An 11728-nucleotide genomic window follows, 5' to 3' on the forward strand; every position below is an offset into this window, starting at 1 on the left:
ACGTGCCGCGGAGCGGCTGGGCCCGTGAGCCATGGCCGCTGAGCCTGCGCATCCGGAGCCTGTGCTCTCCAACGGAGGAGGCCACAACAGGGAGAGGCCCATGTATCGCAAAAAAAAAAAAAAAAAAAAAAAAAAATTGATGACTAATAAGAACCTGCTGTATAATAAAATAAATAACATTCAAAAATTTAAAAAAAAAAAAGAAATTTTTCCAAACATACTCATGAATCGTGATCTTCGTGGGGATTTCTGTCCAGAGCCTGGCATAGCGAACAGGCACCACAGACTCCTGGGGATCCCGGTCAACATGCATGTGCAGCATAAGGCGACAAAAAGATGCTCGGAGGTCAAAGGGAAGGCTCTCATCTGACATACACCGCAGGATAAGATCAACAGAGAGCTGTGTAGAAATCTGGTTTATGGCCAGATACTGGCGATCCAAGCACATCCTTGCAAAGAGATTTAGCTGGTACCTTAAAAATATTAAACATATAGCATTATTTGTCTTATCTTGATAAAGTTCATAAATGTTAGTATCAATCAGCATCTACTTTTATGATTCCCATATTTCCCATTGTAGGTGATAACTGGAGTCAAACTCTTCTGGTAGTAGGTTAAGTGATCAAATGACAACACACAGATGAAATCACCTCTATGCCCATTCAGTTGCAACTTCCCTTACTTGTTCCAGCAACATATATCTGGTGAAGAATGTCATTAGGCTCTCAGTTCTCGGTTTCCTAGGTCTGCAAATACACTAAGCCTGTAGGCTATGGACAACAGCTCACATGAAACCATCTCTCTCTGCGTTGCCCAGGCTCACTCAGCTCCAGGCTCTGGTATCTACACTCCAAGGGGAGACCCACTCGGTTCCCAAACCAAATGTAATCAATCCAAAGGCATTGGTACACTTGGATTCATCAGCCTCTGAGATCCAGAAAGTAGCCTTTGGCTTTGTAGCTGTAGCTACAGAAACCAAGGAATACAGTGAATTCTCTGCCTTTCTCAGATTCCTGTCCTTTGGGCCCAAAGTTGCCCAAGGGCTTCTGCCTTGGGTTTCCAGGGCTTAGACTCAAAAACACCAGCTAGTTTCTTGCTCCCAATATACTGACCACCAACAACTACCATTGAAATTTCGACTGCCATATGCCCCCACTGAACTTTCACAGCTAAAGACACCAGTTTCTCTGAAGCCCTAGGTCTCCACATAATCACAAGTGGTATATACATAACTACCAGCTAACTTTCTCTGAGGCCACCCCTACAACCGGATCAGCTTCCCCAGCCCCAATTTCACCTCCCTCTCAACTCGATTACCTAGGTCCCAACACGTCTCTCATCTGCACCCACACCAGTCAACAAGAGGAAAAAATCCTTTGCTGCACAACAGTTCCAAACTAGTGGAAAATTAGAAAATTGCAAGTGGTATATGTGGAAAACACAGATGTTCACATTTATTGTGAATATTTTAAATAATACTAAATATTTCAGCTACCCTAGTTCTGACACAACTTCTTAAATTTCTTCTTCATAGATACCTAACTTTTCGAGATATCAGAGAATCATCTCTCAATGAATATGTGAGACTGAGAATTACGATTCTCTACAATACTTAACCTGTAGTAGGTAAGAACTTCTAAATCAGCCTTGGTGCCTTCTTTTGCTTCCTGAGCAAGGTGCCTGATAGCTTTGCCATGAGGTTCCTTGTTGCTGTCAATCCAGTAGAGCCAAACTTCTTCCTCATCAATGTCATCTGAAAGGATGGCGCTCTCCATGGGGTTGTCTCCTTGCATTGAGACCAGCCTTGAAATAAATAACACACACAAAATCTATGAACAAACTCATTCAGAAACATGATAAGGAACTGCATTGCTTACAAATAATGAACAGAAAAGGATGTCTCCATCATCTGGGCTTACTTAGTTTGAATGAGAATATCTGCATTGCCTGGGCTCAACATAAATTTGCAGATGAGTTCTTGAGTTACAGGTATAGCGGTGGTATTAGACACACAGAGATCTGATAAATAATCCAAAAACCTGACAAGAGAAAAAATTAAATTGATCATTAACAAAAAGCATCTTATAAAATCATCTCCCCAAATATACTTTGAGATATAATGAAACTGACTTTCTAGATATATTTTTAATATTATTTCCATGCAACATTTTTCTAATGTGTTGCTTATCTACTGCACCATTAGAAACAAATTAAATATCCAATTATTTGTATTTAGGACAAATCTTGTTTCCAAAAATGATATGTTTGCTTTTATTTATTTGGTGATATTCATCCCACAGCACTGTGACTTGTTTTATTTACAATATCAAAACAAAGCCAGAGGGCTTCCCTGGTGGCGCAGTGGTTGCGCGTCCGCCTGCCGATGCAGGGAAACCAGGTTCGCGCCCCGGTCTGGGAGGATCCCACATGCCGCGGAGCGGCTGGGCCCGTGAGCCATGGCCGCTGGGCCTGCGCGTCCGGAGCCTGTGCTCCGCAACGGGAGGGGCCACAACAGAGGGAGGCCCGCATACCACAAAAAAACAAACAAACAAAAAACAAAGCCAGATCAAAGCTGATGTTGTACTGAGTAAAACAGACATACAGCACATACTTAATCAACGTGAATATGGCCTGGTCAAGTCCGAGGCCCAATTCTACCTTCTAACACTTATTTGCTTGCTAAATAAGAAAATTTTGTCAATCTGCTTGACTTTTCTGCATTCATTTCTCCCAGATAAGGCAGCATGGTATAAGAGACAGGGTACTTGATGTGGAGTCAGAAACTCTAAATTCTGTTCCTAGTTGGTCTCTAGGCTTCTATTTTCTCATCTCTAAAATGTGGATAATATTATACGACCAGTGTACTTCATGAGAATGTGCAAGGGTTTAAATGAGGAAATGTATTGAACTGAATGAAATATGAATATATTTTGAAAAACTATGGGGTACTATAAAAACACAAGTTATCAGAGTGAACATCAATTACACTTAAATACGTCTATAAAGGGTTTTGATCTCCTATGAGATAATAACTCTTTATGGTACATAATTATTATAGCAATAAGCCCAACACTGTTTTGTCCGGGAAACAATTCGAATTTTTAAAAAGTTCTAAAAATAAAGCAAAAAGCCACAGTCCCCACAAGAAAAGAATACCGCATGAACCACTTCAAACCTTGGCTCCCGATTTCTCCTGAGTAAACTAACAAATGTTTCTATTTCTTTTGCTGTGATGTGTTTCTCTAGTAGTTTTCTGTTGTTGTGCAACAAAGCTGTGATGGTATCTTCTGCCAAAATATCATAGCCAATCTGGGACTGCATGACACAGAAATTCTTAGCAATATATTCCTACAAAGGAGAAAGACTGTCAGAATGCACTGCCAAAGAGCTCAGAAATAACAGGTTCTATTAGGGTCAGCAACATTGATTAATTTATTCATAACAGAAAACTCGCTAAAAATTATTGTTAATGAAGAGCAAATAAATAATTCTTTAGTAAATAGGATATTTGAGGAAGGAAATGGAAATATATTCGCATATACCTCATTCAAATTATAACAGAAAATTACGTGCCTAGTAATAATTTTTCATACGGGTGCTTACACTCTTACAACTGAGAAAAACAAAAATAAACTGAGTTAAAATGACAATTTTTTATGACATGGTAAGTAATGATTTCACCAGTATAACAGACGCCCTTCTTCAAACACTCACTAAGAGCTACAACCTAGGATTCTGGCATAATTATAAAAACAAAAATGACTCTTTGACATTTGGTTCATGAAGCATGAGCTCTATACCGTTACATGACGATCCCAGGTGAACTTAGCTGATTTCTTTTTTGTACATATACCACAATGACCTATTAAATCTCTTTAAAATAATGATAAAATTTCACAGCACTTTTTGTCTTTAAAAAGCTATCCAACAAGATAATGCGATTGATCACTTTATTGATCAGATCCATTCATTCAAGACATATTTCTGGAAAGCCATTCCAGGTACTGTCTGCGAGACTAGGGATGCGGCAGTAAGACAAGAGATAAGCTCCCATAGAGCTTACATCCTAGTGAGAAGGGGCAGTCAATGAGGTAGTAAATAGGATCATTTTACATGTTGAGAAGTGAAATGAAAGAAACAGAGGGATGGGAAAAGGTGACAACTTGAGATGGGGTAGACTCTTGAAGAGGGGACATTTGACCTATGATAGAAATGATGGAAATGATAAAAAGGAGGCAGCCGTGGGGAGAGAAGCCATCAAGCAGTGGGAGTACCAAGTGGAAGGCTCTGTAATGGTGGAACCCAGTCTTGGGAGTTCTGTAAACACAAGGTGGCCACTGTGGCTGGAGTACAGCGAGTGAGCAGAAAGCAAGAGCTGACATGGGAGGTGACGTCCTTGCGAGCCACGGTGAACACAGAAACATCCATTCTTAGAGCAAGAGAAAGCCACTGGCGAGCTTCCCTCATGCATGATTCCACCTGTTCCTTCCCCTTCCCACCACCTCGCCTCTCTTCCAAGCCACATCTCAGCCAACCACAGCACTGGTAAGCTTAAACCCGTCCACAATCCAAAGTTTCCACTTCAATTTCTTGGGGATTCTCCTTGGGGATGTTTTCTACGATGGGAAAATTTATTGATTAGAAAGTGTTTTTGCCTTAAGATTTACTGGAACCTACCTGTTCCTTGAAAATGATACTGGTTGTACAAATCTCATTATATTCTAGGCAGCAATTCTGTGGCCTTTTTCAAAATGATGGTTTTGTATATTGGGTACCAGTTAAGTAAAGTAAATGTCTTCTATTAGTGTATCATTTTAAAGATATGTATTAATTTATACACTTGTACGACTATTATAATCAGACCCTGCTATAAGGCAAACCTCCAAGATGTTTGATAAATAGATCAAGATGCCAGTAAATAATCAAACGAAATTAGAGGTGTTTCCAAATTCTATAAATAACAATAAACAGAAACTCAACATGAAAGATTTGGGTTAGTACTAAATCACAAAAGAATTCCCTATTAGGACTCTATAAAATATAGGTGAGGATAAAGGAGAACAAGGAATTATGCAAAAAGTAGAAAGTCTTTCTGCTCAAGCTTTTTTAAAATTATTATTATTATTTATTTTTGGCTCCATTGGGTCTTCATTGTTGCACACAGGCTTTCTCTAGTTGCGGCGAGTGGGGGCTACTCTTCGTTGCGGCGCACGGGCTTCTCATTGTGGTGGCTTCTCTTGTTGCGGAGCATGCGCTCTAGGCACACGGGCTTCAGTACTTGCGGCACGTGGGCTCAGCAGTTGTGGCTCACAGGCTCTAGAGCGCAGGCTCAGTAGCTGTGGAGCACGGGCTTAGTTGCTCCGCGGCATGTGGGATCTTCCTGGACCAGGGCTCAAACCCATGTCCCCTGCATTGGCAGGTAGATTCTTAACCACTGCGCCAGCAGGGAAGTCCCTCCTCAGGACACCAGGCATGCGAGTCCCCAACTTAGACAGGGAGGAGTGAGAAAGAACTTTGTGCCAGACCTCGAGGGACTGGGAAAAGACACCAATTGAGACGTGCTGCCTGGACAATCTACTAGGTACTAGCAGAACAGCCAAACCAAGGATATCCGGTGCTGAAGCACAGGGCAGTGCTGTGGAAAGCGGGTCCACAGGACCCTTCCAAAGACTGAGTGCAACGGAGGACACGCACATTAGGGGGTTCTGTGGTTCTGAGGGTACCAGGTAAACCCTGTAGATCTATTGATTTTTTCAGTTAATTCAATCTCTCTCATAGACTATTGCATGTAGTGTGGAGTGGAGGCCTGTCTAGCAAAGTAGATCTTTCTAGACCCAAGAAGGGAAATGAGGCCACGGAGTGACCGCCAGTCCCACCCCCATCCCTGACCTCCGCTGAATAATGTGGCCCTGGTATCTGGGGCTTCTCGGAAGCTGACTCTCTGGGTGCTTGAAGGTCTGTCATTTGACGTTGTGGAACTTAATTTTCCTTCCAATAAAACAACATAACTCTACCTACATTACCTTGCCATCTTAAAGGAATGCAACGAAGTTGGGAAAAATAATTCCAATGACAAGCATTTTCAATTGGGAGGAAAAATGTTTATAACTAGGATTACATTTAAAAGCATTTAAGAATCTGTTTATATTGTCTGCTTCTTCACTCTTGTCCTTGTCAAATTATTTATCTTCTGGTTAATCTGTTTTACATATTCTTTTTAGACTTTTTCTTAATCTTTAAACTGAATTTCAAAAAAAATGTATTTTCACACTTTTTTTTAAAGCAATTTTTTTTTCTTACCAAATAACTTTTAGACTACTTTAGAGGCAGTACTGATTATTAAGAGCCTGGGTCTGAATACTGGCTCCAGTCAAAACTGTGTATTCTTTGGCAATTTATTTAACCTCTCTGTGCGTCAGTTCTTCATCTTAACTCAGTATTAACCAAATTATGTTGTGAAAAGTGCTTAGAACTGAGCCTGGTAAAATGTAAGCACTCAGTAAATACTAACTATTCCCAAATAACTTTCAGCCTCCAGGCCTGACAACCTAGCCCCTCCATGGCTCAGCCCTACCTGCCTTCCCAGCTTTCTCTTACAGCATCCTTCCTTGTACCAAACGCATCAGTGAAGTTTACAAACTATGTACTCATCTCTCCAACTGGCTAAGAGAAACATGGGACACTAATGTACCAAATGATAATTAACTGAAAGCAATTTTATATTAAGCAAATGTGTATTATTGAGCACATTGCAAAATATAATATATATTTTAAGACAAAACTGAGACTTAAAAGAAACTTCACTTGCAGTTGGGAACTTTTAGCTATATCCCTGGACACGCCTGGGTTCCCTGTCCTCCACAGTTAGGAATATCTTGGGATGAAAGTGCCCTTTCTAGGATCCATCATTCTCTTTTCAGAAATACCTCTTCACTAAAATGCTTGTTCCCATATAATTTCTGAAAATGATTTTCATCCAACCCAAATGCTTCTTCTCCAAGTGCTCTTCCTGGGTTCCCCCAGCTGAGCTCCTCTCTCTCCTGAATTCCCACAATGCTCTCCTATCTCTCCTGTCCCCTCTATGCCTCTACCTTATGTTTCAGATGTACATGTCATATCTTTTCCACCAGACAATGAACTCTTTGGCCTACACACAGTGATTTGATACCGCACATGCTCCTAGAAATGCCAAAAAATGTCTCATTCCTCTTTACATAACATATCCAGCATGCCTCCTGCCCAGCAGGAGCTAATACCATGCACATACAAGGACTTAGACATCCTCCCTTGACAATCCTAATTTTACGTGGAAGAATAAATACATATGTCAGCTCAAATACATTTTAGGTCATTTTTGTGTGGTGCCGATATAAAACATTGCATTGCAAAGCAGAATTTCCCGTTCCTATTTAAATGTCTTAGAACAGTAACCAAAGAACTTTGCCCATACTTTAGATGTTAAACAGAGGTAAAAAGGGAGCCACCCTCCACCTGATTTTTCCGGTAGTCCTGCTGTGAATGTCTCAGCACACGATAGCACAGCCTCAGCATGTACTTGTAGGGGGCATATCTTTGATCCCCCAGATCTTCAAGTCTCAGCATTGAGCCTTCTCCTGCTTTCTCCTTAAAGGGCGCTTTCAGAATCCCAAATACCTATCAGGAAAAAAAAAAACAACAGCTTATTCTGATGAATGGAGGTGCACGTTTTGTAACATTGCAATAAACAGTGTGTTTATTACACACTGACTGGGAAACACTTGTGTAATATTTGAATAGAATTAACATGTAGTAAAAAAAAAAGATTTTTTTAGGATACAAGACCAACATATTAAGGGACAGAAAAATACTGCTAAAAGGATTCCCTAAGTTGAATGACAAAAACAATATTTAAATAAAATGCTTAATTTTGTTTAGAAATTCTATTTTATTAAAATAAAAATATAAAGATGTTAGGTTGTACCAAGTTACATGAACATATTCAGATGAACTAAAATAGAGTTTGATTTTGATAGGCTTTATAATTCTTTCTATTATTTTCTATAACTTTCTAAAGTCAAAATAATAAGGAAAATATTTACTTTTCATCTGAAAACTGCCCCCAAATATTGCTTTTAAACCTCTTCATAAAAGAATTAATTTATTGTTTCTATACATAAAGATGTGGCCAAATCAATGAATGCATAAGCATTCAAAACAAATAAGGAGCCATATGGGCAGCTGGTGATACCCAGTGACTCAGATTCTTCTTGTAAGAAGATTAGCAGTTGGGAAGTATTTAAAAATCACTAAGGAATATAATTCTTTTAGGCAGCAAGACAGCAGGTAGGATCACCTGGAGATGAACTGGTAGGATGAGCAAATTGTTTATGAAAGAGCACCTAGGCAAAGATATGAGGCGTCATACAAGAAAGTGAAATGGAATGGAATTATCCTCTGTAGTTCATGAAATATAACATGAATTAAAGTTTCTTCAGTAATTCTATATTCACTAAACCTTGAATTTTATTATTTATAATACTAAAGTAAAATGTTTGACATATGTTGAAAATAATATTAATAAATCATTGAAATAATATTAATAAATCATTCAAGGTCCTAAAAGTCCTTGAAATCAAATGTTTTATACAAAAGAAATGTTAATGTCAGAAAAGGCTTTGTCTCATTAGATTTGCAACCTTTACTTTCTTTGAGAAAAACGTTGATTTTATATACTCAGACAATCAGCTATAGAATATTACTTGACAATATGTCTGCTGTCTTCCTTTCCCAACTCCACAAGAACATGTCTATTAATAACACAAATTTTATTTAAGTATCTTCCTTCAGTCCACAATTAATGCAGAAGCCCATTACTTTATATAACAATTATCAGAATAAAAAGAATGCACGAAGGTAGGCATGTCCAAATGTGCATATTATTAAGGAGTAAATTAATTTACTGACATGTTATGAACAATTTCAGGAAGACATAGCATAGAAGCAGCTCTAGACTTCCAGGGAAAAAACTAGAATATTGTATAGGGCACTTGAGAGCTGATGAATAGACTGCCCTACTTTTCGAAGGAAGAAAGGGAAAAAAGTAGGAAGCAAATGAAGATGGCAGCTTCCAGTTCCCCTGGAAATTGTACTTAAAAAAGCATTAGAGCATATTTTCTGGAGACAGTCTGACCACGTAGGTTTTTCAAGGTCTGTGATAGGCTGTCTCCAAGATGGGCCCCAATGATCCCTGCTTCCTGGAATTATACTTGTATGGAATACTGTCTTCTTGACTGTGGGCTGGATTTGTTGACTCACTTCTAACTAAGAAACAAGGTAGAAATGATGAGATGTTACTTCTAAGATTAGGTTACAAGAAAACTATGGCCTCCATCTGAAGGCCCTCTCTTGCTCTGTCTTGGATCTCTCACTTCTAAGGAAAGCAAGCTGCCAGCTCTTGAGGCAGCCCTCTGCGGACGCCCATGCCAGTGAGCTGGGAAGTGAATCCTCTCCCATTTGAGCCTCGAGCTGACTGCAGCCCAGCCAGCACCTTGATTGCATGCAGCCTGTGAAACACCCTGAGCAAGAAATGTCCACCTAAACTACCCACAGATTCCTAATCCACAGAAACTGTAAGTATCTGCTGGTTTGAGACACTAAGTTTTGGGGTAACTTGTTACACGTCAATAGATAACCAATACAAGAACTTTCCCGATACTATAATTCAAAAAGATAAAATATGAAAAATTAGTACATGGAAACATTCACCTGTGCCAATATGTTTTGTTCCCTCATTAATTTCTGACGTTCTCGGTTTGGCTTGGTGATTACCACATCCAGAACGTCTTGTCCATTGTTAGGTACATCAGCAACAAAGAAGATAAGGTCTTCCAATAATTTGGTCACAAACCTATCATAAAATGAAAAGGAAACATTATGGTGTGCTTAATTTTGGAAATATATTTAAATAAACACTAAGAACTAAAATACTACAAAAGTTACAGTATTTTATAATAAAAATTATTTAATTAACAAAATACTTAATGCAGTTAATATTTACTTAAATCTTTATGAAGAGCATCCCTTTTTCAGTTCCTCCAACCCCACCCCACCTCCAGCTCTAATCAAGTATCTGGAAACACAGCTATGAAATAAAACCCTATGAGTCCCAAAACCAGATGTGTTGAGAGCATTTCACCTATCCACAGATGTTCTTCCACGACTGATTACCAAAGAAGAGTATTTCTGCTTTAAGGGAGAACAGCTAAACTAAATTCTTTTTTATTATTTATTTATTTATTTATTTTTCTTATTAGTCATCCATTTAATACACATCAGTGTATACAGGTCAATCCCAATAGCCCAAATCATCACACCCCCACCCCCACCCTGGCGCCGCTTTCCCCCCTTGGTGTCCATACGTTTGTTCTCTACATCTGTGTCTCTATTTCTGCCCTGCAAACTGGTTCATCTATACCATTTTTCTGGGTTCCACATATATGCGTTAATATACAATGTTTGTTTTTCTCTTTCTGACTTACTTCACTCTGTATGACAGTCTCTAGACCCATCCACGTCTATACAAGTGACCTAATTTCGTTCCTTTTTATGGCTGAGTAATATTCCATTGTATATATGTACAACAACTTCTTTATCCAATCGTCTGTCGATGGGCATTTACGTTGCTTCCATGACCTGGCTATTGTAAAAAGTGCTGCAATGAAGATTTTGGGGTGCATGTGTCTTTTTGAATTATGGTTTTCTCTGGGTATATGCCCAGGAGTGGGATGGCTGGGTCATATGGTAATGCTATTTTTAGTTCTTTAAGGAACCTCCATACTGTTCTTCATAGTGGCTGTGTCAATTTACATTCCCACCAACAGTGCAAGAGCGTTCCCCTTTCTCCACGCCCTATGGCTGAGTAATATTCCATTGTATATATGTACCACAACTTCTTTATCCAATCGTATGTCGATGGGCATTTACGTTGCTTCCATGACCTGGCTATTGTAAAAAGGGCTGCAATGAAGATTTTGGGGTGCATGTGTCTTTTTGAATTATGGTTTTCTCTGGGTATATGCCCAGGAGTGGGATGGCTGGGTCATATGGTAATGCTATTTTTAGTTCTTTAAGGAACCTCCATACTGTTCTTCATAGTGGCTGTGTCAATTTACATTCCCACCAACAGTGCAAGAGCGTTCCCCTTTCTCCACGCCCTCTCCAGCATTTGTTGTTTGTAGATTTTCTGATGATGCCCATTCTAACTGGTGTGAGGTGATACCTCATTGTAGTTTTCATTTGCATTTCTCTAATACTGATGTTGAGCAACTTTTCATGTGCTTCTTGGCCATCTGTATGTCTTCTTTGGAGAAATGTCTATTTAGGTATTATGCTCATTTTTGGATAGAGTTGTTTGTTTCTTTAATATTGAACAGCATGAGCTGTTTAAATATTTTGCAGATTAATCCCTTGTTCGATGATTCATTTGCAAATATTTTCTCCCATTCTGAGGGTTATCTTTTCGTCTTGTTTATGGTTTTCTTTGCTGTGCAAAAGCACTGAAGTTTCATTAGGTCCCATTTGTTTATTTTTGTTTTTATTTCCATTACTCTAGGAGGTGGATCAAAAAAGGTCTTGCTGTGATTTATGTCATAGAGTGATCTTCCTATGTTTTCCTCTAAGAGTTTTATACTGTCCATCTTACATTTAGGCCTCTAAATCAATTTGAAGTTTATTTTTGTGTATGGTGTTA

At 39.0% G+C, this 11728-nt stretch overlaps 1 protein-coding gene across 6 annotated transcripts in view; it reads right to left on the minus strand.

The window, feature by feature from the left end:
• ITPR2 (inositol 1,4,5-trisphosphate receptor type 2) overlaps window positions 1–11728 on the minus strand; it is a 537217-nt gene that overhangs the window by 357395 nt on the left and 168094 nt on the right. For all 6 annotated transcript variants that reach the window (XM_024129066.3, XM_028491109.2, XM_028491111.2 and 3 more), the window contains 6 exons: window positions 9745–9886; window positions 7492–7653; window positions 3176–3348; window positions 1920–2039; window positions 1618–1803; window positions 222–473 (listed from right to left, as the gene is read on the minus strand). In XM_024129066.3, the coding sequence (XP_023984834.1) occupies window positions 222–473; window positions 1618–1803; window positions 1920–2039; window positions 3176–3348; window positions 7492–7653; window positions 9745–9886 (1035 nt within the window). The remainder of the gene's footprint in view (window positions 1–221; window positions 474–1617; window positions 1804–1919; window positions 2040–3175; window positions 3349–7491; window positions 7654–9744; window positions 9887–11728) is intronic.

This window comes from Physeter macrocephalus, chromosome 6 (genome assembly GCF_002837175.3).
Source record: "Physeter macrocephalus isolate SW-GA chromosome 6, ASM283717v5, whole genome shotgun sequence".
Taxonomy (NCBI): domain Eukaryota; kingdom Metazoa; phylum Chordata; class Mammalia; order Artiodactyla; family Physeteridae; genus Physeter; species Physeter macrocephalus.